The sequence below is a fragment of the Mandrillus leucophaeus genome, unplaced genomic scaffold (genome assembly GCF_000951045.1).
Source record: "Mandrillus leucophaeus isolate KB7577 unplaced genomic scaffold, Mleu.le_1.0 Scaffold269, whole genome shotgun sequence".
NCBI classification, from domain to species: Eukaryota; Metazoa; Chordata; class Mammalia; order Primates; family Cercopithecidae; genus Mandrillus; species Mandrillus leucophaeus.
Window position 1 is genome coordinate 5,007,280 of NW_012102798.1, and position 27,035 is coordinate 5,034,314.

General features: G+C 38.4%; 1 protein-coding gene across 1 annotated transcript in view; it reads left to right on the forward strand.

Moving 5' to 3' along the window:
* GUCY2F (guanylate cyclase 2F, retinal) overlaps window positions 1-27,035 on the forward strand; it is a 105,745-nt gene that overhangs the window by 31,092 nt on the left and 47,618 nt on the right. Inside the window, exons 6-8 of the mRNA XM_011984530.1 lie at window positions 3,359-3,455; window positions 7,741-7,872; window positions 16,350-16,439. Coding sequence (XP_011839920.1) covers window positions 3,359-3,455; window positions 7,741-7,872; window positions 16,350-16,439 — 319 coding nt within the window. The remainder of the gene's footprint in view (window positions 1-3,358; window positions 3,456-7,740; window positions 7,873-16,349; window positions 16,440-27,035) is intronic.

Sequence of the window (27,035 nt, forward strand, 5' to 3'; positions counted from 1 at the left end):
AAAGCACCTAGAACAGTATGTGACTTATAGTAGGTGCTCAATAAATGGTAAAATCTCAACCCCTTCCCAAGAACGAGGAACTCTCTTGCTGATTGTTGGAAGCTCAGGATCTTCACTTTGATACTCATGCCTTTTGTCCAGGGTATCACATTCCAGATTTCTGCCATCTTGCTTCCTTGGGCAAAAGTTATCCTGTCTAACCATCAACATCTTTATTATCATCAAGTTTTGCCTTCCTCCCTCAGATCCCTTAGTACATGACCAAATAATCTAATGAGGTACTACAGAACCAGGGATAAGTGGCTGAAGATGGCCTAACATGACAGCTCTTTCTTAGAAACTTTGCATTTTAACACTTGGACCCTCTCCATACTAGAACAATTGGAGGAAAGTGAAAAATAAAATAAATTATAGCCATCTCATTTTTCCATTGCCACCCTGCAAACCACATCATTGTCACCTCTTACTAAGGGTGGTCCTGACAACAATATGGCCTGGATTGGTAGGGAATAGAGTGAGGCTATTTTGTTGAGTTCTACGAAAAAATTTCTATAGTGTATTAAATAGCTGTGTGACCTTGGGCAAGCCACCTAACCTTTCTTGGCCAGAATTTTCTCATTTGCACAATGAAAAAATTGGATTAGATGATGTTTAAGAGCCTTCCCAGCTCTGATATTTTAATAAGTCTGTGAAATCCTGGATTGAAACCATAACAGGTGTTACTCTTAGTGTTTAAAATGTTGGCATAGCTGTGAAAAACTTCTATTATCAAATTTCCCCAGTATTAGAAATTTGATAAAGTCACACAGAGTCGTAGGTAGCTTATGAATTGTTAAAACACACTTGATAAAGACACTAGTTCAAAGGAAGTTTTTCTTTTAATTTCTGTAACTGGGATATATTCCTGCTAAGAATAGAAATTCAATATCTTTAACTTAGCTGCTGCCGAAGAATAAAGTATTTAATTAACATCATTAGATACTTAGCAAAAATAAACTCTATCCAATCAAAAAGCTTCCCTGTCTAGAGAAATTTGAGGAGTAACAGACTCTGTCTACCTAATGCCAAAACATCCCATGGCAGTGTGGAAAATGTAGTCACTCAGCTGTTTATGTTACTTGTCAACCCCCCAACTGACAGTTCTCACTCATCTTTCCCACTGTATGGACTGGTTCTTTGGGCTTTGAGTGAGCCTAGTCTGCAATTCTTGGAAAAGGAAGGAAAAAAGAAAAAAAAAAAAAACAAAAACAGTGGGGAGGGGTTTGTTTGAATCTTGTGGGCTGAAGGGCAAAGATTGGAGAGGAAAATTATTGGAGAGGGACCTGATTAGAGAGGAAAATGATTGGAGAGGAAAATGAGTTTGAGACAATTGGTACTTCAAGTGGTCACAGAAAACTCAGAGATGGGAAAGAGGTACATCATTTCCCAGACTCACTTGGTCCTTGGTTCTTCAGCTAACAAAGCACAAAAGATGCGCCCTCTTTGCTGCCCTCCTCCCTCTCTCTGCCCACCACGGCTGCAATCAGAAGAGCTGAGCGGCTGATGAGATTCTGTAATAGACGGTGATTACTTGCAGGAGAGTAACTCTCTGTTCCTTCCTTTTCTGTATGTTTTGATTGTTTAAGTTTTTTTTCAGAAAGAAAGACATGCAAAGAACCCAACCACCCCAAAACAAAGGATTCTTTGAACTCCTCCTTTCTCCCTACTCCTCCGGAACCAGATTGCATCGCCTTTCTATAAAGCTCTCCCGTGCTTTGTTATACTAATGATGATAATGATAATAATAAGCCCTCATAGTTTCATAGTGCTTTATGCTTTTCAGAGCACTTTCACATACATTATCTGATTTGATTTTCAAAACAACTCTATAAAGCAAGTAATGCAAGGACTATTATCCTGCTAGATGAGGACGCTGAGCCATGCAGAGGTTAAATTATTTATCCAAGGTCACCTGGATCTGGCTAATTAATGACAGAATCTGCACCACATCCCAGATCTCTGGACTGGGAGTCCAGTTTGCTTTCTACTAGAGTGTACTCTGTAGCATGATTATTTTTACAGGTGTGCCTGTTTTAAGACAATTCACCACACATATGAAACAGATGAGTTAGGGAGTGATGCTTTACTTTGCCAAAAGATTCATGTGCTGTACCCAAGAATCCACTACAGGGCTCTTTTAATTTTCTCTGCAGGGCAGCAGCTCCCACAGTGATAAGGGACATGTTTGTTGGCAGACAATTAGAAACACATTAATTGTTTGTTTACAAACCAGTGGAATCACTGAGAAAAACTGAGTTGCTGATACTTAAAGCTACAGTGACATTGTAAACTTCTTAAAGCAACTTGACAAAGCATTTTGATTCAGTGGTTGTTTTCTCCACGCTGGCTCTTGGCTTTAACACATTCCACAGAGTAACCATTATGGGGTTATGGAAAAAGCAAAGCCAAATTGTAGCTGTCAGAGCCCCCAAGAGAAAACAACAAAACGAGCATACCGACTAATCAAGATTCCCTCCAGGTCTTCAAGTTGCCCAGTCAGACCTACCTGACTGTGTGAGTACACATCATAAACTCCTGTGTGTCTAGTAATTGATTTGTAGAAAATAATTACATTCACTACAAATTAATGGGCATGTTTAGAGAGAATCAGGTTTAAACTGTGTCTGTAATGCTCAGACAAGAGACCAATTCAGTAAAAGAAGAAAACTCAGTCAGCCTACTTGTTTGGAATCATGTAGACAAAGCAACCAACTGATTGAATTTTTCCACTTTTCAACCTGTTGCTTTGGCAACTTTACAAGACAAGCGTCTTATGGGCAGAAATCTGGGCCCACAGCCAGGGAGCAAGGATTCAAGTTCCAGCTCTGCCTCAGGCTAGGGGATCTCATGCCAATTTGCTCAATTTTGTTTTGTTTCTCTAATGTGTTTTTGTCTATAAAATGGAGATTAATGATTCTTGGCCCTGGTATTATCAGGATAAATACTATGGCATATGAGAAAGAGTATTGAGTTCCTTAAATGTATTCAGACGTGTTGTTATGAATGTGCCCTTGATGTGGGATCACCATTTTATTAGCCTGAGATACCATTCCCATGTAGTGCCTTCGCACCTCTCTTTTGATGCATCTTCAAGAGCATTTTAATTTTTCTCTTTTGGTCTTTGTAACTGCAAGTTGTGCGGGCCGGGGTGGCTTCCTTCTTTTCCTGTGGGTACTATGGTAAAAATCCATGTGTGATTATCCTCCCAATTATTTTGTATACCTTGAATATTCTTTAGCTGTTATCTTAGGGCAAATTAACCCTGGCTTTGCCAAAACACCCAGTCCCTTGTGACCCTCTGATTTCATGTTTGTTTTAGGCGTCGTATAAATAAAATCCAGTTGATCAAAGGACCCAATAGAATTCTACTGACTTTGGAGGATGTAACGTTTATCAACCCCCACTTTGGCAGTAAGGTAAGGCGTATCCTTTTCTTTTGCTGCCCTGTCCAATATGGTAGCCACAAGCCACAGATAATTATTGAGCACTTGACGTGTGGCTAGTCTGAATTGTGATATGCTATAAGAGTAAAATATTCAGTGGGTTTAGAAGACAGTACAAAAACATGTAAAATATCTTATTAAATTTAAAAAAAATTTAAACAATTACAAAAGTTAATTAAATGTCAAAATTAAATATTTTAGATATATTGGGTTAAAGTATATTATTAAAGTTAATTTTACCTGTTTCCTTTTATTAATTGTGACTACTAGAAAACTTAAAATTACATATATGGCTCATGTTACATTTTTATTAAATAGTGCAGCCTTAGAACATTGTTGTGCAAGTGAATGCAGTGCACTTTGAGCAGTAGTTTAGCTTTGACTTAATGTAGTTCTTTGTATATATGGACTCAACATTTGATGGTTATTTCTTCAAGGGCAGCAATATATCTTTTAAAATGTTAGCCTAACATAATGCTTATAATATAGTAGGTGCTTGTAAAAGTTTGGTGAATTAATCAACTAGTGAAAGAGAGTTGCATTTCACTAAAAGGTCTTCACTGGTTGTGATTGTAATGTAATTGGTGATCTTCATTAAAGGCCTGCTACTATGTCCTACCCCTGGGGCTAGGCTTTGTGAAAGATGACATGTAGTCCCAGATTTCAAGAGGATTGCAGTTAAGTTAGAGAGACAAATCATACCACACAAGAGAGACGCCATGTTGTACAAAGAAACTAGAGTGTGGTAGAACTTCAGAGGAGGCAGATCAGTGGAGGGAGGCTTTTCAGAAACTCAGCACAAAAACTGAGTCTTAATGAAGGAAGAATAGGGTTTGTTTAGCTCACAAACTGGTAACCACCTTTGTTTCACCCTCACAGCTATTAAAAAAAGCCAGAATTTTGAAATTATGAAATTACATATAAAAATCTGGATTTCTGAGTTTTCTTTAAAAGTTGGAAGATCTGTCAACCTTGGATCTCATTCTGACAATTGGCTATAACTCAGTAGTAGTTGTGTTTTGCGGAAAAGGCATGTTCTTTGCAGTTTGATACAATTCCCACCACTCTATATTGTCTTATACTCAGCATATTTCACCTCTTTATATTACCTATCTGGCCCCATAGGTGAGGCATCCTAGGCAGAGGAAACAGCATAAATAGAAGCTTGGAGAAGAGAACATGTGGGGAAGAGTACTGTCAAAGCTAGCTAGTGTGTCTCCTTGTGCTAGTATATGTAGCCACAGTAAAGACACTAGTCTGTAATTTATAGTATGGCAGTGGATATAGGAAGAGTATACAAACACCTTATATTGTCTTCATGTGCCATTTACTCTTGCTACACAACTGTGCCAGATTTGGTAATTAATTGTTATCTCAGTGACCAAACTGGTATTTTGCCTGAATGTGAAATTGAAGGGTATATTTAATTAGTTGGCTGGGTAAGAATGGATTTACATGGTACTACCCTGAGCAGTTGGAGTCAAATTAGTTGTTCAGCTGTTTGATTTAATTTTCAATTATAACCCTAATTCTTACTTGTTTAAATCATCAGATCTTTTCGTAAGGTTGATATTGTGTTCCTGGAAATGTATTGCTGAAAGCCAAAACTGTCACTGTGGCTGAAGCCTACACTCCACCCTTGTGGCATAAAAATTTATTGATATTAGTCCCCATTTTTGGAGCCACCAAAGGACCCTAGGACTCATGGTAGTGGAATTTGTCGGGATTTGCCATACTCAGTATGCCTCGCATAAAATTTCCTGCTTTAAGTAGAAAGTATAGATGTTGAAATACAAGCTCTGAAGCAATACTAATATGTAACCCAATACTAAGAAAAAAGTATTCACTTTTGTGACAAGATGTTTTATCCAGAAATGGATGTTCAGTAGTAAAAGTAGATGATTAGAAGTTATTGTCTAAATGTAGCAAAATATAGTAAAGTTTCAGTCAAAAGCAATAAACCTATTTGTAAAATCCCCACTTCTTTGGTGGTATCCATGTCAAAATGACAGTTCATATCAATTGCCTAGACGTTTTAGCTCTAACATATCAAAATGATACACAGAGCTCAATTTTGGACTGAATGAGGCTTTAATTTGTATAGGATTTGCAATAGTCCAGTGTAGTCTATAAGACCTCCACCTATTCCTCCTCTCATTTGTACTGAGACATAAACCATATTTGGGTGACTAAAGCATACCAGGCCTCACAAAGTCACCATAAATAGCTGAGCAGTGCTACCTTCAGGTAAACAAAGTACCTAGGGTTTTAAAATCTTGCTCATCCTGATAGTTTTTTTTTCACTTGTGCATAAATTTTGAGATGAGAGTAAAACGTCATCACTTTTTACCACATGAGTGAGAAAAATGAATAGTAACGGGACTATTACTGTTACTAAGGGATTGGTATACTGTTATAAGGGATTGGTAGCCTTATAGTAGGGAATGTTCTTTTGTAAATTGAAAAAAAAATTGTTTTATTTTATTTTATGTTTTTACTATTTTGGCCCAGGTGGAAAAGGATGGCATTACCCTAGAAGAACATAGCTCTTGGCCTCCAGATCCCTTTTGGCATTTGGCTTGTATCAGAGGTTCTGATGGGAAGAGATAGGGGAAGCATACATTTTCCTTAATTGCTGTGTAGTCACAAACTTGCAGCTGGCTGTGCCTAATCAGTCAAGAAGCCAAGCCAAGAATTCCATCCAAATGGAATGTCTGAAAGTGTAAACTCTTAGTGAATATAAAATTAATTCCGTCTAGAAAAATTGGCAGGTCAGGAGAAGTCAGGTTAGGAAAGGAAGTTTTTAGAAGAAAATGAAGCTGAAGTCAAAATGTGTGTGGATTTTGGCAATTCCCTTGCTTTCTCCTTTGCCCTTCATGGAGAGGTCTATATCTCAATATACAGATCTAGGTACTCCTGCTGAGATATGAAAATAAAGAATGAAAGGGAAGTAGATTCCTCCCTGACCTTGCTCTGTTGGGGAGTGTTCAGGTTGATGCTGGGGTTATGTGAAGAGTCAAGTTTTCCATCTTGTCTGAATTTTGAGCTGTTGAGATTTCAGCACATTGGGGGCTGGGTGGAGTTTACCATTGTCTTGGAACTTTGTGATAGTCTTCATAGAAGGAGCTTAACTCTGGGCTAACTCAGCTGTAATCTTTAGTTGATCAAAGACTATTAAGGGGTAGAGTGTTGGGAAGTAGTTAAGATTAATTTTTATTGGCAAGCAAAGTAAAATAAAGCATAATGTAGTTGTAGAGAGAGCACAGGATCAGATATAGCACCAAGATTCTTGTCCCAGTCCCTATGTACCTCTCTAGGTCTTTGTTTCCTAATTATAAAACAGGGATGTTGGAGTTGAGGGTGGGGGCACTCCTAGACAATACCAAAATGTAACTACTAGCTCTGGATTGCTTTAATTCTAAGAAAGGCACATTTGGAGGTATGGAGAATATGAGGAACCTGTTGATTTATATGTCTTCATGTGAAATAAGTCTACTGGTTCTATTGAAGATACAGAGGTTCAATTTTAAAGGTTAACACAGATTGCAGGTAACTCTTCCTCTTGTCATTCAACTGTGCAGTTCCCAGCCCTTTCGTACCAGACTTATGTGTGCAACTTCAAAAATCAAGGAATAGAGAATTTGACCCATTTAAGCATCAGACTCATAAATTATATATAGGCATGTGATCTGCTCACTCTCTACTATTATTGCTTTCTGGGATCCCTCTGCCATTAATTTTACCTGCACAAAGAAGGATGCCATTCAGGATAGTATCACAAAAAGAGCCACTCCTGAGAGTCAGCAAGGTGGGATGCTGTCCTAGGTCTGCTATTGACTTTTTTTAATGTTAGATTTTTATAAACAATAATTCTTGTAACTAAACAATTGACTAGCTGTATGATATTAGGAAACTTATTTTATCTTTTTTTGGTCTTACTTTTTTGTCTATAACGTGAGGGTCCCAGATTAAATTATGACTGGCATTCTTTCTTGCCCCCATCTATAATTTTAATCCTCTCTAGGAGATGGAAGCACCTTTATAATTTTTTGGTGCTACATGGTGGTTAAACAAGGTACCAACCCTGAACTAAAAAAGAAAAAAAGTTCAGAAGGATAGGGAAAATCAATCAACCTCATGTTTACAGGTTTCAACTCATACGGTTCTTTTCTTAGGAATAAAAAAGAAAATTCAGATAAGCTCTGTGCTATATCATGAGTATTTTGTTCATAACTTTTCTTTCCTAATCCTTTCACAGAGAGGAAGTCGTGCCAGTGTAAGCTTCCAGATTACCTCAGAGGTCCAAAGTGGGAGGTTCCCAAGACTCTCCTTTTCTTCAGGCAGTCTAACTCCAGCTACCTATGAAAACTCCAACATAGCGATTTATGAAGTAAGATATTTAACAGCTGTCTAATCTACTGCTTTCTTGGATTTTAAAATGAGGCAATGATTTAGTAATTAGTCTTTGGGTAAAAATACTGGGGCTTTTGGCAAGTCTTTCCAGTTTGGTGTCTGTGTTTGCTTATGGACTTGTTTAGTTGACATTCTTGGCAATTATTTTCCTCAGCAACAAATCTACTTATTTATAACTTCACTGGTCTTTCAACTCCATATATTTACTATGCATGTAGAAAAAAGTTCTTGAGACCCAAACATTTAAATGTGTCACTCACTCCAGAAGATATATAGATAATAATAGAAGAAATGACTCCCTGAGTCTATTGTTTGTAATGAGATGTCTAGAGACATGCGTGTGCACGGCAGAGTTTGGGGTACCCTTCTCTTCAAATTCTAGTTGTTCTTCCTGTACTTGTACTTCTGATATTGAGACTTTAAAAATTATTCAGTTATTTATTTTTCTTCACCTGTTCTGCCTCTTGGAGTAACAGGTTACTTTCTGCTGCTGAAAGTAGAAATCCTTTTCATTCCACTGAGGTTTCTGTCTTTCAAGCTTTAAGAGGCCACCCTGTACCACCTGATCTAAGATACTAGAATTTGGCAACCAGAACAAATCTTGCATCAGAGAGATGAACTGTTTCTTCTCAGCATGAATGAGTTAAGCAGGGGGTAAAAGGGAAACTAGACTGCCTTTCTGTTCCTTCTAAGTGAGGCCTTCTCAGTGTGGTTTCCTTGTTTTGTTTGAAGATACTCCCAAGAGCAGCAAACACTCTAAACTTCAACAGTAACTACAAAGAAAGTCCAAAACAGGACAGAATGAGTTTTTAGATTGTCAACCACATTGGATTTTTCAAATGAATACTCTTCTCCATTAGATAAATAATTGACAGGGACCTTACTATGGTTTGAATGTGTCCCTCTCAAAATTCAGGTGTTGAAACTTAATGGCCAATGTGATGGTATAAATAGATGGAGTCTTTAGAAGGTGATTAGGCCATGAAGGCTCCTCTCTCATCAATTGAATTAAAGCCCTTATAGAAGAGGCTTCATGCAGTGTTTGGCTAATTTGCCCTTCCACGTTCTGCTCTGGGAGGACACAGCATTCCTCCCTTCTGGAGGGTGCAGAAACAAGGCACCATCTTGGTAACAGAGAGCAGCCCTCACTAGACAGCCGAACCTGTTGGCGCCTTGATCTTGGACATCCCATCCTTCAGAACTGTAAAAAATAATTTTCTGGTCTTTATAAATTACCCAATATTAACAGACTAAGACAGAAATTGGTACCAGAGCAGTGAGTTGTTACCAAAAAAATACCTAAAACTGTGGAAGTCGCTTTGGAACTGGGTAATGGGGAGAGGCTGGAACACTTTTGAAGGGAGTGCTGGAAAAAGTCTTGATTGCTGAGAATGGAGTGGTAAGGGAAATTCTGTTGAGGATTTGGAAGAAGAGATGAACTGTATGGAAAGCCTGATTCTTCTTAGAGATTACTTAAGTGGTCGTGAACAGATTGACCACATTGGTAAAAATATGTACGTTAAAGACCATTTTGAGGAAGTCTTAGATGGAAATGAGGAACGAAGTTGGAAAAGAAGCCATTCTTTTTATAAATTGGCAAAGAACTTGGCTGAATTATGTCCATATTCTAGGACCCTGTGGAAGGTAGAATTCGTGAGCAATGAATGAGGATTTTTGGTGGAAGAAATCTCTAGACATCTAAGCATTCAGGGTGCTGCATGGCTTTTCTTAACTGCTTATAGTAAGATGCAAAAAGTGATAAATGACTTAAAGACAGAATGCATTTTTTTTTTAAAAAAACAAGGGAAACAGAACATATAGAGTTGTAAAATTCTCAGCCTTGCCATGTGAAGAATGAAAAAGCATGTTTAGGAGGGAAAACCAAGAGTGTGAAAAAAAAAAAAAAAAAAAAAAAAAAGTTTGCTAAGGAGATTGGTATGGATAGAAGGAAGCCAGATGCTATTCATCAAGATGACAGGAGAATGGGAGAATGACCCCAAAGACATTTTGGGATCTTCAAAGCTGTCATGCCCTTTACAGGCCCAGAGAGCCAGGGCCTTGAGCGTCGAACTGGTTTCAAAGTAGAGGCCCAGGACACTGATGCGGTCCAGGGCACCTGTGAGATCCCAGGGCTTGCCGCCTGGGGCTGACTCAAATCTCTGCTTCCCATGTTTCAGTGCAGGGCTCTTTGACCTTCCCAGTTCTGACTCAGGTGGTCCAAGATGTGGCTTGGCCTACTGCCCTGGAAGATGCAAGCCATAAATCTTGGTAGTACCCACGTGGTGCCAACTTTGCAGGCTCTCAGAGTGCAAGAGGTATGGAGGCATGGATACATCCATCTAGATTTCAAAGGATGTCTTGGACAGCTTCAGCACCCAGGCAGAGACTTGCCACAGGGGCAGGGCCACTGCAGAGAGTCCCCACTGGAACAATACCCAGTGGAACTGTGGGGTCTGGGCCACCACAAAGCGTCCTTACTAGGGCAGTACTCAGCAAAACTGTGGAGTCAGGGCCACCACAAAGATCCTCCAGTAGCATAGTGCTTAGTGGGGCTTTGGGGCACGGCCACCCTTGACACCCCAGACCTGTAAAGCCACCAGAATGCAACGCCAGTCTGGGAGAGCTGCAGTCATACTGACTCCAACCTGTGAGAGCTGTGGCATGGGTTGCACCCAGTTAAGCCATGAAGGTGGAATCCACTGGGGCCTTGGGGGCCCAACACCCACCCCAATGTGTTTGGGAATTGGAACATGGAGTCAAATATTATTCTCAAGACTTAAGACTTAATGTTGTTTGTTTTGTTGGATTTTGGACTTACTTTGGACCTGTTACATCTTTCTTCTCGCCTACTTCTGACTTTTGGAATAGAAATGTCTATCTTGTGCATATCCTACCATTGTATTTTGGAAGCATATGATTTGTTTGATTTCACAGATTGATGTGATGATATTAAGAGCTAATTAGGCCACAAGGGCTTCTCCTTTGTGAACGATATTAAGGCTCTTATAAAAGAGGCTTAATGCAGCCTTTAGCTAGCTTGCTGTTCTGTGTTCTGCCATGTGAAGACATAGTGTTCCTCCTCTTGGGAGGATGTAGCAACAAGGCATCATCCTGAAAGCAGAGAGCAGACCTCACCAGACCACCATACCTGCTGGTACCTTGATCTTGGACATCCCAGCCTCCAGAACTATGAGAAATATATTCCTCTCTTTATAAATTACCCAGTCATAGGAATTCTGTTATAGCAGCACAAATGGACTATAGGCCTTCAACACCAACATTAGCATGGTGTATGTTTGTTCAGCCTATGTGAGGGCTTTGACTTAAATTAGTGGCAGAAACCTCTGGATCTTGCTTTGGACTTAATTCAATCAAAGAGGAGAACCGCTTCAAATGTAAACTTGAGGTATTGGGGGAATTGTCAGCTCTACTCTCTCAAAGACCTAAGATAGGGTAACCAGATGGCTCTTGAATGTCAAATGGAATGAACTGATGGCTTTAGAAATGTATTGACACCTCTGGGATTCTGAAGTAAATCTCCATAACCTTGGTTTTTATCTGTAAAATGAAGGGTTGAACTAAATTCTCAACCTTAGTTGCTTACTGGAATCTCCTTGGGGAAATTTAAGAAATACCTGCTCCCAGGCCCCACCCTCAGCAATTCTGATTCAGTTGGCATGAGGTGGGGCCAGGTATTGGTATTTTTTAAAAGTTCTCTGATATGTGCAGCCTGGGTCGAGAATTGCTGGTCTAACAGACCTCTAAGGCCTTTTCTGGCTGAATATGCTATCATTCTCTGATTCTGTGGAATAATTTATGTGTTAAATTGTGGTGTGTTTTATTTGGTGGGGTTGGAAGGTTATAGTGTAGAATTGAGAAGGGGAAAAAAATTAACATCTGTATGTAACTGGCCTTTAACAGTCTGTCAGGTATTTTCTCATTTTGGAAGGAGGCAGAGAGCTAAGAATGACTATTGGTCAGTCAGATCATGAGTATTTTTAAATGGTATAGGCCAAATGGGGACTTTATTTTTACAAAAGTAGGGTGTTATGAGAATAATACCTACACGGTGAAGTCAATATTAGGCTGATGGCACAGTGTGAAGGAAGGCAGCTGAGGCTAGAAAACTGCCCTGACTAAAGAGGACTGACTAAAGAGGTTAAAGAGGACTCAAAGAGGGGACATAAGCCAATAGAATTAACAGATGAAACAAAGACGTAGTGTGTCTTCTGAAACAGTACTCTATTAGGAATGTTTTAAAGAAGACTCATTGTCTAGTTTCTGTTTAAAATAAATCAGATTTTCATAAGAATTGTCATTGGAAGACCTGGAATTTCCAGATAAGGTGCCTGGAGTAGCAGATATCTAATAGCAAAAGACAGGTTTCCCTAGGACATGCTATCACATTGTACTACACTCACAAATTCACACTTTATTTTATACACAGATGCATAACCTTTGGAATTGTGTGGGAAAATCAGCCCTCATTTCACAGATAGCCTTTGAAATGTGAAAGGAAAGCCAGATGAGCTGACTTCCAGGCAGAAAGAGCTGTGAATGGCAGATGCAGTGGGGACATGTCATGATCTGCTCTAATAGTTACAGTCTGGGTGAGACGAGGTGTGGTGGGCAGCAGTGTAACCCTGACACATTCAGAGAGAACCCACTGAATTCATCTTCCCTCTTCATTTTCTGACTACTTTTTCCTCTTTGCTTCTCCCTGTGTTTTCCTCTTTGTCTCATCTTTCTCTCTCTCCATTCATCTCTCTTTCTCAGAGCATTTTTTCTGTCTTCTCACCTTCTATATCCCTTGTAACTCTCTCCCTGCCCCCTCCCTTCCGTCAACCATCTTTTCTTTCTTATCACAGAATCGCAGATCATCAGAGCTAAAAAAAAATCATCCAGTAAGTCCAGAAATCATCTAGTAAGCCCTAAGGAATCATCTAGTAAGTCCAGCTTTGTCAGTGAGGAAACTGAGGCTCAGGCAGATTGAGTGGCTGTTCTAAGGCCACCCTTGAGTTTGAAGCAGAGCCAGGTCTAGGATCTAGTGCTCTTTCCCCTTATTAATACACCATGGCTTTAGTTCAAAACTGATGGACATTAAATTACTTCTAAAAAGTTAAGTGAATAGAGTTTGATGTTTCTTGCTCTTAATTAAAAAGTGAGTGATGAGTGGAGTATTTTATCATTCTCTCTTAGAAGAAAAAAACAAAACAAATAGTGCATGTGTGGTGAAGATAAAACTTGCCCATTTCCTCCCTTTTCCTCATTATTCATGAAGTAGAATGCACACAGACTCAAAAATTTGCTTACAAACTTTGTGAGAATTATTTAAATCTTAAAACAAACACACAAAAATCTCCCAAACCAAAGAAACCCCAACGAGAGGAAAGAGCAACAAAGTAGGAGATGGAAGACCTTGGGTCAACTGTGGCTCTTTTACTACCTAGTTTTCTGACCTTGGGATAATCACTTAATCTCTTAAGTTTTCAGTTTCTTTATCAAAATATGAAGGGATTGTGTTAGGGATACCTATGACCCTTTCCAGCTCTCACATTTGTTGATTTGGCAGGAAAAAGCTCTGCTTAGCTGCTGGTGGCAGTTAATAAGCCAGACAGAAGGTTAGCCCATGTTTGCAATAGGGCTGACTCTAGGAAGAAGGTATGGGGTACCAGGTGTGAGGCAGAGTCAGGACTGTGAGTACTGATGTTCAGGTTGTGCTCTGCAAAAGGGAACTGCATCTAAGAGGGTAATATTCACATTGTAACATATGCCAACTTATATGTGAGTGGTACCAAAGTGGGCACAGAGATTCTGGCTTCCCAGCCTAGTTCTGGAATGAGGTGGTAGAAGAGCCTTCTCACATCTACATCTATACTGGCACTCCCAGCTATGCACATACACAGTCACTGGTAAACTCATGTGTAGCTGGGTATGTACTATCTTGACTATTTTCCAGAAGTTTCTTGAGGTTCCTTTTCTCTCCTGCCTAATATTCTCAGAGGACCAATTTTGACTTCTCACCCCAACTCCTAATGCCTGACTGCAAAGCTGACAAAGAGGCCTCACTGGGCAGATAGAATTTGGTGATGTGCAGAGCATCCATGCTGCTAGTGGAATGTGCTCCCTGGTGTCTGGGGGATGTGTCCATAAATGAGAGTATGGTATGTGTATGTATACAGCCAGGGTGTGCTGCCTAACATCACAGGGCTGCCACAGGCTGTATGATAATATACTCACAAAGTTAAGATTTTTTAAATTTGAGAGAAAATACCCTTTCTAACTAGCACAAAAGTGCCATAGTGGCTAGCAGTGACCGTGGGCTCAGTAACATAACTGCAAAGGTGCCGGGAAGGCTTTTTTGTTCACTAGTCTTTCCCACACGTTGGTTGATTCCATGAATTTTCAGTTAGAGTTTTATTCTTTCAGCTTAATGTTTAGCCTTTGGTCCCTCTAAAGGGCAAAGTTCTCCGAAGGGTAAAACTTCAAGCTTGTGTCAGGCCCTCCTGACTTCTGTGAATGAGTTTTAGATCCCTGACTGAGAGCAGATTTTGATGAAAGAAACTTAGTAAGAGGTAAGTGAAGAGAGTATGAGTGAGGAGAGTTCCATAAATATGAGGAAAAGGCAAAGGCTGGGATGGTGGATCAAAAACTTTCACCTGTATTAGAGTCGCGTGGAGGACTTGTTAAAACACAGATTGCTGGACCTCACCCTACAATTTCTGATTTCGTTAAGTGTTGGGTGGGGCTTGAGAACTGGCCTTTCTAACCAGTTTACAGGTGATGCTAATGCAGCTGGTCCAGGGACCACACTTGGAGATTTAGTGGATCGAAAGCTTTGACCATTCTGCTGCAGGCAGGCACTGATCCGGGACTACCCTTCTGAACTCTCTGGGAACTGAGCCTGGCCAGTGCATTTGTTGGGTTTTGTTTGTTTGTTTGTTCGTTTTTTCCAGCTGCTGAAGGTCTCGGAGGGCTATTTCTTAGTTAAAGGGCTTTGAGCTCCTTGGGTAGTAAATGATAATACAAAGTGCTGGCAACTAACTCAGAAGCCTGCAGCTTCCATTAGCCTTTGCCTCTGGCAGGTTTCCAGATGCACTGCCATAGCCAGATATATTCCTTGATAAGAGAGAGAGAGTGGTTACACTTTTTTTTTTTTTTTTTTTTTAAAGACAGAGTCTTGCTCTGTTGCCCAGGCTGGAGTGCAGTGGCGCCATGTCCACTCACTGCAAGCTCTGCCTCCCAGGTTAACGCCACTCTCCTGCCTCAGCCTCCTGAGTAGCTGGGACTAAGGCGCCCGCCACCACGCCCAGATAATTTTTTGTATTTTTAGTAGAGATGGGGTTTCACTGTGTTAGCCAGGATGGTCTCGATCTCCTGATCTCGTGATGTGCCCGCCTTGGCCTCCCAAAGTGCTAGGATTACAGGCGTGCACCCGGCCTGGTTACACTCTTTTATTTTTGGAATTTGACTGCACAGAGCTCTCTGCTTTATTATCTCTACTTGATGACAAGTTGGTGCAGCCCGAAATGGAATCTCCAGGCTATAGGTAATGGATGTGAAATCACTTTGAAGAGTAGAGAGAATTGTGCAAATGTAAGGCATTATTACTATTATGGAGAAGAAAGAATCTATATTTGTATTTTTTAAAATTTGGGTTGGATGGAAACTAAATAGGGCTTTATGACTGATGAATCCTTGAGGCTATGCACATAGAAAAAAATTATCAGGCACTGGTGTTGAAGTGAAAACAATAAAATAATTGTTGTTTTTAACTTGACAGAAGCCTTAAAATAGCAGTTTTTTACTTAATAAGTCAGAAACAGACTTTTGGAAGACTCTAGATTACTCACATTACTATGGTAGTACATTGAGGATTCAAATAAGAAATGTTTAATCTAGATTTAAGCCAATTGGATTATGACTAAAGCATAAGACAACCCCCCCCCCCCACACACACACAAATGGCCTGTCCCACAAGAGAAAAATGGATCAAGGTAAATGCAGGAAACATTTGCTACACTACATCTCCCACCCTACGTTTCCCTCCACAGACGCCTCAAGGCAGTGGGAATTGCAACCACTAACCATCACCATTAATCACGGGGAACCTGGTGCTACATCACTTAGCTATGAAAAAGTGAAATGACCTAGCACTTCCTACAGTTAGTTAAGAAAGGCTTTGCAAAGAGTGGTATCATTTCTTTTCTGGAGTCTACATACCTGCAATTGTTTCCCTGTCTTGAGAAACTGTAATTTTTAAGTTTAACTTCTGTGCATGACTTCATTTCAGCTCAGAATACAGAATGTCTGTGAGGTGGAGGGTGGGAGAGAAGGAAAATGTCTATTTGGATTGCTGGTATAGCTATAAACCCTTTATGTGGAAGGGACACTTTTCTAAAACTGCTGGGAACTAAGTTTAACCACTATTCATTCTCCTCCTTTTCTTTCTAGGGTGATTGGGTGTGGCTGAAAAAGCTCCCCCATGGAGATTTTGGAGACGTTAAGTCCATCAAGTCAAGAGCAAGTGATGTGTTCGAAATGGTATGAGAAACCTTCATTTATGTAAATTCCCACTAAAATAAATCTGTTCTCCAAAGTAACTAACATCAGAGCTGTTTAGGAAGACCCCTTAACAAATCAGTTCAGGGAAACTGCAGGGTTGCTACTGGGTTGGCATGATCATATTATGCAATGGCAAAGGTATGTGCTCTGGAGTCAAAGAGACATGAAGCACTCAAATCTCAGCTCTACCATGTAAGAGCTGTATTAACTTGGGCAAGTCATCTAAACTCCCTAAGCCTTAGTTTCCTTGTTTATAAAAGAGTTATATTAATGTCTACCCTTTAGGTTGGATGAGGATTTAAAGAGACAATACATGTAAAGCATCTTGTGCATTTCCTGGCGCATAGCTTCTTTATCAAGTGGTAACTATTAGGATTATTATCAAGTAAATATCCCATAATCATTCCAAATCTTCATTTTCCAGTCACTTGGTAATTTCTATTTGAAAAGTGGTTATTTCCCTAATCCCACTAATTATGTTCAAGGAGACCTTGGATGGCTTGCTTAAGAAAGCAGCCTGTAGATAAGGCAAGGATACTGATGATCCTTCCTAAGCCATTTTAAAATCTTGGCTCCTCCTTGGACTGAGTCCATACAAGACTTGTGAATACTATCTCGGGTTCCTTCAGGTTCTTGAAAGTGGGATTTTAAAAGGCAATCAAAGATTGCTGTACATTTATGAAGTGGGCCATTTCAAATCATTCCAACAAATCTGAATGAGGCAACTACTACTTCCAGAGCACTGAACAAGTGAGAAAACAAAGGAAATGGAAGATATGTGGCCTGTGGAAGATAGGACATGTCCTAGAGGTTAGGAAGAGATGTTATGATTTGGTATTTTTCTTTTTTTTTTTTGAGACGGAGTTTTGCTCCTGTTGCCCAGGCTGGAGTGCAATGGCACGATCTCAGCTCACTGCAACCTCTGCCTCCCAGGTTCAAGGCGATTCTCCTGAGTAGCTGGGATTCTCCTGAGTAGTTGAGTACTCAGACTCCTGAGTAGCTGGGATTACAGGCACCCACCACCACACCCGGCTAATATTTTGTATTTTTAGTAGAGACAGGGTTTCACCATGTCGGTCAGGCTGGTCTGGAACTCCTGACCTCAGGTGATCCTCCCGCCTCAGCCTCACAAAGTGCTTGGATTACAGGCGTGAGCCATCATGCCCGGCCAGTTTGGTATTTTTCTTACACGTGATTGTAATGCCCGGAGATGAAGGCAAGATAATGAGACATGAGTCCAAAAGGGGGATCAAGGTCAGAACTAAAATAGACAATTCTACACTGGTTTGATAATCCAGGATGCTAAACAGAAATCTAGGTCCAAATTATGGAGCCAAAACAGGCCAAACCTGGGACAGCTGATACACTAGAAGTATTGACTCAAGGTAGAGTGTGTCCATGACATCTTTTTTGGGGTAGCTTTTAATTTTGACATAATTTCAAACCTACAAAAAGCTTCAAGAATAATTCAAAGATTCAGCAATTATTTACATTTTGCCTAGTTGCTTTTTATTATCTATTTATATATTTATGTACATTATTTTTCTGAGCCATTTGAGAGTAAGTTTTAGACCCTATGCCCTTTTATCTTTAAACACTTCAGTGTGTACTTCCTAAAAACACTACAGTATAATGATCAAAATCAGAAAATTTAACATTGCTACAATACTATTATCTAAACTACTTCCCATATTCTAATTTTACTAATGGTCTTATACAATACAGCTAATATTCCCACAGATCAGTTTCTCATCCAGACTCACACATTTAGTTGGCTGTCATATCTTTTTAGTTGCTTTTAATCTGTAACAGTTTCTCAGATTTTCTTTGTTTTTCTTCATCTTTATATTTTTACTGAATTCAGATCAATTATTTCATGGACTGTCCCTCAATTTGAGTTTGCCTGGGTTCCTCAAGATTGATTTAAACTATGCATCTTCAGCCAGAATGCTACAGAAGTTACGTGTCTTTTTCAGTGCACTTTATCAGGAGGCACTTTATGAGGATGATGTTGATCATCCCATTATTAGTGATGTTAACCTGATTACTTAATTTAGGTGCTGTCTGCCAAGTTCCTCCACTGGAGAGTAACTGCTTTTATCTTATTGTAATTAATATATAATATTGGGAGAGATACTTTATGTAAATATCCTGTTCTTCATCAAAGTTTTACCCAACAATTTTGATATCCATTGATAAATGTTGTATTCCATCATTGTTTCTACATTTACTGGTTGACATTTTATTATAAGAAAGAAGCTTCTCTTCTTCCTCATTTATTTATTCATTCATTTATTTATATCAGTGTGCACATGTGGGTTTTTATTTTATTCAATTAGTATCTATAATATTCATATCAATAAATCTATCTAAAACCATAAATTCATACTAAACTCTCTAATTCTAATCCAGTGCCACAGGGTTAATTCTGTTTTATTTTATTTTATTTTTTACTTTTCCATATTTGTAATTTCCTTCTCCGACAGTGAAGAAATTCCCCTCCCATTATCCTCATGACATCTCTTTATGTGTTCCCTTCCCAACTTGTGTTGCCATGTCAGGTATAGAGTGTAACTCAAACTTAGAGAGAAAGCCAGGATTTTCTAGAATTTACCAATTTACCATGTAGGCGTGCTTTAATGCTTTTTAGTTGAATGCTTTTTTGAAGCTGGAGGTGGATCTGATCATACTGTCACTGTGAGTCCAGCACTGCCTTGACTACTTATACGTATTCATGACCTTTATAACGTTAGGGCTGGGTACCAGGATCCAGATGGAAAGCAGATCTTTCTGAGCCAGATATAGAAAGGAGCAGTGCACAATGGGATGGATGTCCTTGAAAAACAAGCAGCTAGAGTCAGAAGGCCACAGAGCTGATACTTTTCAACATCTTTTAAGATCACAACTTCTGCAAAATTGTGTGCAGAAAAATTAGGCTGTATCTCTTAGTCTCATGTTCTTCCCCATAATGTGGAACTGATTGGCATGTTCCCTGTACTCCTCTAAAGGCAAATGGAAAGTATCCTGGAGTTCTTTAAAGGAAATTCTCAGTTGTTAGAGATTATCTCTTTCTTTAAGAAATGTGAAGAGGAGTAAACTGCAGTTGCTGTGAAACAAAGTGTTTACTTTGTGAAAAAATATTTGGGGCCATTCTAGAGCCTCTATTGAGAATATTATCTTCCCCGTAGCCACTTCTTCTCCAGTGGTGGCTGTTATTATGCCTCAGTACCTCAGGATCATGATCATGTGGTGAAATTGTATCCCTTGATTACTGATGATGCTTCCCAAACGATGATTCTCTTGCCTTTGTTAAACACACTCACAAGCTTTTGAGGCTAATGCCACTCTCTGTTTTAGCATCTTCTACACCTTCTGTTACTTCCATCTACTCTCCATATTCACTACCCCTAATTTATTGAATATTTTGGGATATGGATCATGGTCCTCCTCTCTACTCCAAGACCTGTTGTTATGCTGGTGACATCAATTGGACATGGACTGTGGACAACTATATATCTTGACTATTTCATTCTTTGTCATATCGTCCTAATAATCTTCTCTTCCATTCTGCTTTGGTCAAACACTGCTGCCGTTATATTAATACCTTCTGCTTTTCCATCTTCTATAACTGCTACTGAAAATGCTTCACCTGGCCGGGCACAGTAGCTCACGCCTGTAATCCCAGGACTTTGGGAGGCCGAGGCGGGCGGATCACGAGGTCAGGAGATCAAGACCATCCTAGCTAACATGGTGAAACCCTGTCTCTACTAATAATATAAAAAAATTAGCTGGTTGTAGTGGTGGCTTCCTGTAGTCCCAGCTACTCAGGAGGCTGAGATAGAAGAATGGCGTGAACCCGGGAGGCAGAGCTTGCAGTGAGCCGAGATCACACCACTGCACTCCAGCCTGGGCGACAGAGCTAGACTCCGTCTCAAAAAAACAAAAAACAAAAAACAAAAAACAAAAAACAAACAAACAAAAAGCTTCACCTCCCAAATTATGAATTCATCACACTCTCTGATTATAACCTCCTTTTATACCAACTGTTCCTATATTTGACTATATCAGGTCTTCCACTCTACTGACCTCTGCTTTCTCCAAACTCACAAGCCCTTGTTTTATTTACTTTATTGTCCAATTCAGATTCTATAATCCATCATTTGAACATGCTCTTATTAATATTTCTGTTTTTTTGGTCAGACCCACTTGCAAAACTCTAGTTCTGTATGATCCCAACTCTTAACTTTATTTGTGCTTGCACTTAAACAGTCAAATATTATAGCAGAAAGTTATGCAACAAAGTATATTGTTTCCACTATAAATTCATGGTTTCTTATATTTAAATGTCCCTTACTACTACCTCATAATTCCATTATACTTTATTGGTTAATTCACTTCCTACAACCCATACATCAAAGCTTCTCCATTTTCCTTGAAGCTCCAATGTCCTTCTCTTTCTCGATTTTTACTCTTGCTATCCTGGTCCAAGCTGTCATCATCTCCCACTAGAGCTACTAAGATTGTCTTTTTTTCTTTTCATAGACTTAATTTCTTAAAAAAATTATTTCCATAGTTTTTTTGGGGGAACAGGTGGTAGTTGGTTACATGAATAAGTTCTTTAGTGGCAATTTGTGAGATTTTGGTGCACCCATCACCTAAGCAGTATACACTGAACTCAATTTGTAGTCATTTATCTCTCGCCCCCCTCCTACCCTTTCCCCCTAATCCCCAAAGTCCTTTGTATCATTCTTATGTCTTTGCATCCTCACAACTTAGCTCCCACTTATGAGTGAGAACATACGATGTTTGGTTTTCCATTCCTAAGCTACTTCACTTAGAATTAATAGTCTCTAGTTCCATCCAGGTTGCTGCAAATGCCATTAATTCATTCCTCTTTATGGCTGGGTAGTATTCCATCATATATATAAATATATGTATATATGATGTGATATATATACACATATATACCAATAGATATATACACATATATATCATACACACACACACACACACACACACACACACACACACACACACACAACAATTTCTTTATCCACTCGTTGACTGACGGGCATTTGGGCTGGTTCCATATTTTTGCAATTGCAAATTGTGCTGCTATAAACATGCGTGTACAAGTATCTTTTTCACATAATGACTTCTTTTCCTCTGGGTAGATATCCAGTAGTGGGATTGAAAACTGAATCAAATGGTAGTTCTACTCTTAGTTCTTTAAGAAATTTCCACACTGTTGGCCGGGCACGGTGGCTAACGGGAGGCCGAGGCGGGTGGATCACGAGGTCAGGAGATCGAGACCATCCTGGCTAACATGGTGAAACCCCGTCTTTACTAAAAATACAAAAACTTAGCCAGGCATAGTGGTGGACACCTGTGGTCCCGGCTACTCAGGAGGCTGAGGCAGGAGAATGGCATGAACCTGGGAGGTGCAGTGAGCCGAGATCACGCCACTGCACTCCAGCCTGGGCGACAGAGTGAGACTCCATCTCAAAAAAAAAAAAAAAAAAAAATCTCCATACTGTTTTCCATAGTGGTTGTAGTAGTTTACATTCCCACTAGCAGTGTAGAAGTGTTCCCTGTTCGGCTGGGCATGGTGGCTCATGCCTGTAATCCCAGCACTTTGGGAGCCCAGGGCAGGTGGATCACCTGAGGTCAGGAGTTCGAGACCAGCCTGACCAACATGGTGAAACCCTGTCTCTACTAAAAATACAAAAATTAGCTGAGCGTGGTGGTGGGCGCCTGTAATCCCAGCTACTCTGGAGGCTGAGGCAGGAGAATTGCTTGAACCCGGGTGATAGAGGTTGCAGTGAGCCAAAATCATGCCATTGAACTCTAGCCTGGGTGACAAGACTGAAACTCCATCTCAAAAAAAAAAAAAAAAAAAAAAAAAAAGTGTTCCCTGTTCACTGCATCCACTCCAACATCTAGACTTAATTTTTTGGAACTGTTTTGGGTTCACAGGAAATTGAGCAGAAAGCACAGAGAGTTCCCATCTATCTCCTGTCCCCACCCATGCACAGCCCCCCCCCAACTATTAACAGGGTGGCTGATTGATTATAATCATGAACTTACACTGACACATCATTATCACCCAAAGTCCATAGTTTACATTGGGGTAAACTCTTGGTGTTATATATCTTGCGAATTTTGACAAATGTATAATGGCATGTATTCACCATTATAGCAACATACAGAATAGTTTCAGTCCCCTAAAAATCCTCTGTGCTCCACCTGTTCACACCTGTCTCCCCCTAACCCCTGGCACCTTGCAACTGTCTTTTAACTATTCTAATCACATCCACTCTCAAATCCATTCTTCACATTGCAAACTACTCTTTTCAAAATTGAGTCCGATTTTATCACTGCTTAAATCTCTTTAGTAGATTCCTATTGTTCTTTCCTTTGTGTGGAGATTTCAAATTATAGATTCAACTTCTTTAATAGATATTGGACTATTCAAACTTTCTATTTCTTCTTGTGCCAGTTTTGGTAAGTTATGGCTTTAAAGGAAGTTGTTCATTTCATATATGTTACCAAACTTATTGGCACAAAGTTGTATATATAATATGCTCAAGCTATCTTTTAGATATCCTTAGGATCTGTAACGATGTTCTCCGTTTCATTCCTGATACTGATAATTTATGTTTTTTTCTTAATCAGCATTGCTAGAGGATATTAATTCTATTCATATTTTCCAAATATCAACTTTGAACTTTGTTGATTGTTCTCTATTGTATGCCTGCTTTCTGTCCCATTGATTTATATTCTTCTTATTTTTTTTTATATTCTTATCTTTTTTTTTTTCCTTCCTTCTACTTACTTTGTATTTAATTTGTTGCTCTTTTACTAGTTTTCTGAGTTGGAAGCTTTGATGGTTGATTTTAACCTTTCTTATTTTCTAATTTAGTCACCTACAGCTAGAAAATCTCCTCTAAGCACTGCTTCAGCTACAATCCAGAAATTTTTCTTTTTTTCTTTTTTGAAAAAAACCCACTTTTTGTAATCCCAGCACTTTGGGAGACTGAGGAAGGATGATAGCTTGAGCCTAGGAATTCAAGACCAGCTTGGGCAACATAAAGAGACCCCATTGCTACCAAAAAAAAAAAAAAAAAAAAAAAAAAAGGAAAGGAAGAAACATATGCAAAATAAACAAAATAGTGTAACATTTATGTGTACAAAACTCACCTTCAACAATAATCATTATCCTATATTTTTTCATCTATACCTTCACCCATTTCTCATATCCCTAATTTTGTGGTAGTTATTATTAATTTTCAATTCTGTATTTTAAGGTGCAGTTACACACATTGAAATGCCCATATCATTTCTCTCTAATTTTGATAAAATGACATACCCATACAATCTAGACTTCTATCATGATATAAAGTAGGGATTAGCAAATTATGGCCCATAGCCTGTTTTTACAGTCTGGAAGCAAAGAATATTTTCTACATTTTAAAAAGGGTTATGAAAAAATAAAACAACAGAAACCATGTATTATCTGCGAAGCCCAAGTTATCTATTATCTGTAGTTTTATAGAAAAAGATTGCTGACCCCTGATATAAAACATTCCCTTCTCTCCAGAATTTCACTTGTGTCCCTTAGTAAATTTGTGTTCACCGAAAAACAGAGGCAACCACAGTTCTGTTTTTCTGTTTGTTTGTTTAACTTGCATTAATTTTGCTTGTTCTAAAACATCATATAAGTGGAAACAGACAACAGAAAGATTGTGATATTCATCCATGTATAAGTAGCTTGTTCCTTTTTATTGCTAAGTAGTATTCCATTGCATAAATATAGCACAATTTAATTATCCATTTTACCGCTGATGGACATTTGGGTTGATTGCAATTTTGGCTATTGTCTATATAAGTGCAATGGATATTCTTGAACCAGTCTTTTTATGGACACATATTTGAATTTCTCTCGAGAATTTCTCCTAGAAATACCAGGAAGGGAATTTCTAGGTTAAAGAGTAGTGTACACTTAACTCTATAACACCCTGTGAAATATTTTCTCATTTTACTTTCCTGCACACAAGTTATGAGAATTCCCTTTGATCTACATTATTGCCAATATTTGATGTTGTCAATTTAATTTTAGTCATTCTAGTGAGTTGATGAGGTTCTCTCATAGTGTTTTTTATTTTTAATTGTGCTAAAAAGATATAAAATTTACCACCTTAAAGTGTACAGTTAAGTAGTGTTAAGTATATTCACATTGTTGTACGGCATATCTCTGGAACTTTTTCACCTTGAAAAACTGAAACTCTGTACTCATTAAACAACTCTCCATTTCCTCCTTCCTGAAGTTCCTGGTAAACACCATTCTATTTTCTTTTCCTATGAATTTTCACTACTTTGTATATCCTGTATAAGTAGAATTATACAGTGTTTGTCATTTTGTGACTCACTCATTTCACTTAGCATAATGTTTCATTGTGTTTATAAAATATGTTTTCTATTCAGGTATAATATAAAATAAAATGTACACATGCTAGATGTTCTGTTCAATGAATTTTGACAATTGCATGTATCTATGTAACCATTCTCCAAAAAAGTTACCAATATGTTCATTACACCAGAAAGTTCATTTGTCCTCCTTTTCAGTAATTTCTCCTATCCCATAGGCAATCACTATTCTGATGTCTATTAAAATAAATTAATATTTTTTTCCTGTTCTTTGATTTTATGTAAATGGAATGATACAGTATCTTGTGCCTGCCTTCTTTCTGTTAGCACAATGCTTTTTAAGATTAACTTATGATTTTGCATATACCTGTAGGTCACTTTTTAAATTGCCAGTAGTAGTTCGTTTTATGACTATATCACAATTTCTTTATCATTCTCCTGTTGAACATTTGGCTTGATTCTAATTTTTTTATTTTTTTATTTTAATTTTTTTTATTTTTTATTATTATTATACTTTAAGTTCTAGGGTACATGTGCATAACGTGCAGGTTTGTTACATATGTATACTTGTGCCATGTTGCTGTGCTGCACCCATCAACTCGTCAGCACCAGAAGAGTTTTTTTGACGATTTTATGAATGAGGCAACTATAAACATTTTTCGTTATGGTAAAAAAATCACATAACATAAAATTTACCATCTTAACCATTTTTAAGTATACAATTCAGTAGTGTTAAGCATATTCACATTGTTGTGAAACATATCTCCAGAACTTTTTCATCTTGCAAATCTTAAGCTTTTTCATCTTGCAAATCTGATCTTGAAAATATCCCCATTTCTATTTCCAACAGCCCCTGGTAACTACCACTCTTTCTGTTCCTATGAGTTTCACTACTTTAGATATCTCATGTAAGTATAATCATATAGTATTTATGTTTTTTGACTGTCTTATTTCACTTGGCATAATGTCCTCAAAGTTCATTCATGTTGTAGCATGTGACAGAATTTCCTTCTTTTTTAAGACTGAGTAATAGTCCATTGTATGTTATGCATTTGTTTATTGTTAAATGTTTGGGTTACACCCACCTCTTGGCTAACGTGAATAGTGCTGCTAGGAACATGGTTGTAGAAATACTTCTTTGAGACTGTGCTATCAATCCTTTTGTACATATATCTGGAAGTAAGATTGCTGGCTAATGTGAAGGTTCTATTTTTAATATTTTTTATAAACTTTCATACTGTTTTCCATAGCAGTTGCACCATTTTACAATCCCACCAACAGTGCACAAGTGTTCCAATTTCTCCACATCTTTGCCAACACTTATTTTCTGTAGCCATCATAATGGGGTTAAGGTGATATCTCCCAGAGGTTTTGATTTGCATTTCTCTATTAATTAGTGGTGGTGGCCATCTTTTCATAGAAAACTATAAAGATTTTTAGATATGTCTTTTGTGAACATATATTTTCACTTCTCTTGAGTAGATACGTAAGAATAGAACTGGGTCATAGAGTAGTTGTATGTGTAGCTTTATATGAAACATCCAAACTGTTCTCCAAATCGGTTTTGGCATTTTACGTTCCCATCGGAAATGTTCCAGTTGCTCTAAATTCTTAATAACATTTGTCTTTTTGATATTTGCCTTTCTAGTATGAAATGGTATCTTATACTCTAATTTGCATTTTCTTGATGACTAAAATTGTTGAGCACCCTTTTAACGTGTTTACAATTCACTTGTATATCTTCTTGTGTGAAGAGCCTTTTCAAGTTTTTGCCCATTCTTAAACATTGGGAATTTTTTGTATTTTTATTTTTAAATTACAGACATTCTTTATGTATCCTGAATAGCCTTTGCTGAACTATTTATTTTGTAATTATTTTTCTCAATTTGTGGCTTGTCTATGATGTTTTCTGTTGAGCAACATTTTTAGTTTTAAGGAAGTCCAATTGTCCAATTTATCATTTTATTTTCCCCTCCAACTCCCCTCCCTTTCCCCCTTCTTCTCCCTTTGTCCTCCCCCTTTGTCCCTCCTACTTTCTTTCTCTTTGTCTTTGTCTTTCTTTTCTTTTCTTTCTTTCTTTCTTTCTTTCTTTCTTTCTTTCTTTCTTTCTTTCTTTCTTTCTTTCTTTCTTTCTTTCTTTCTTTCTTT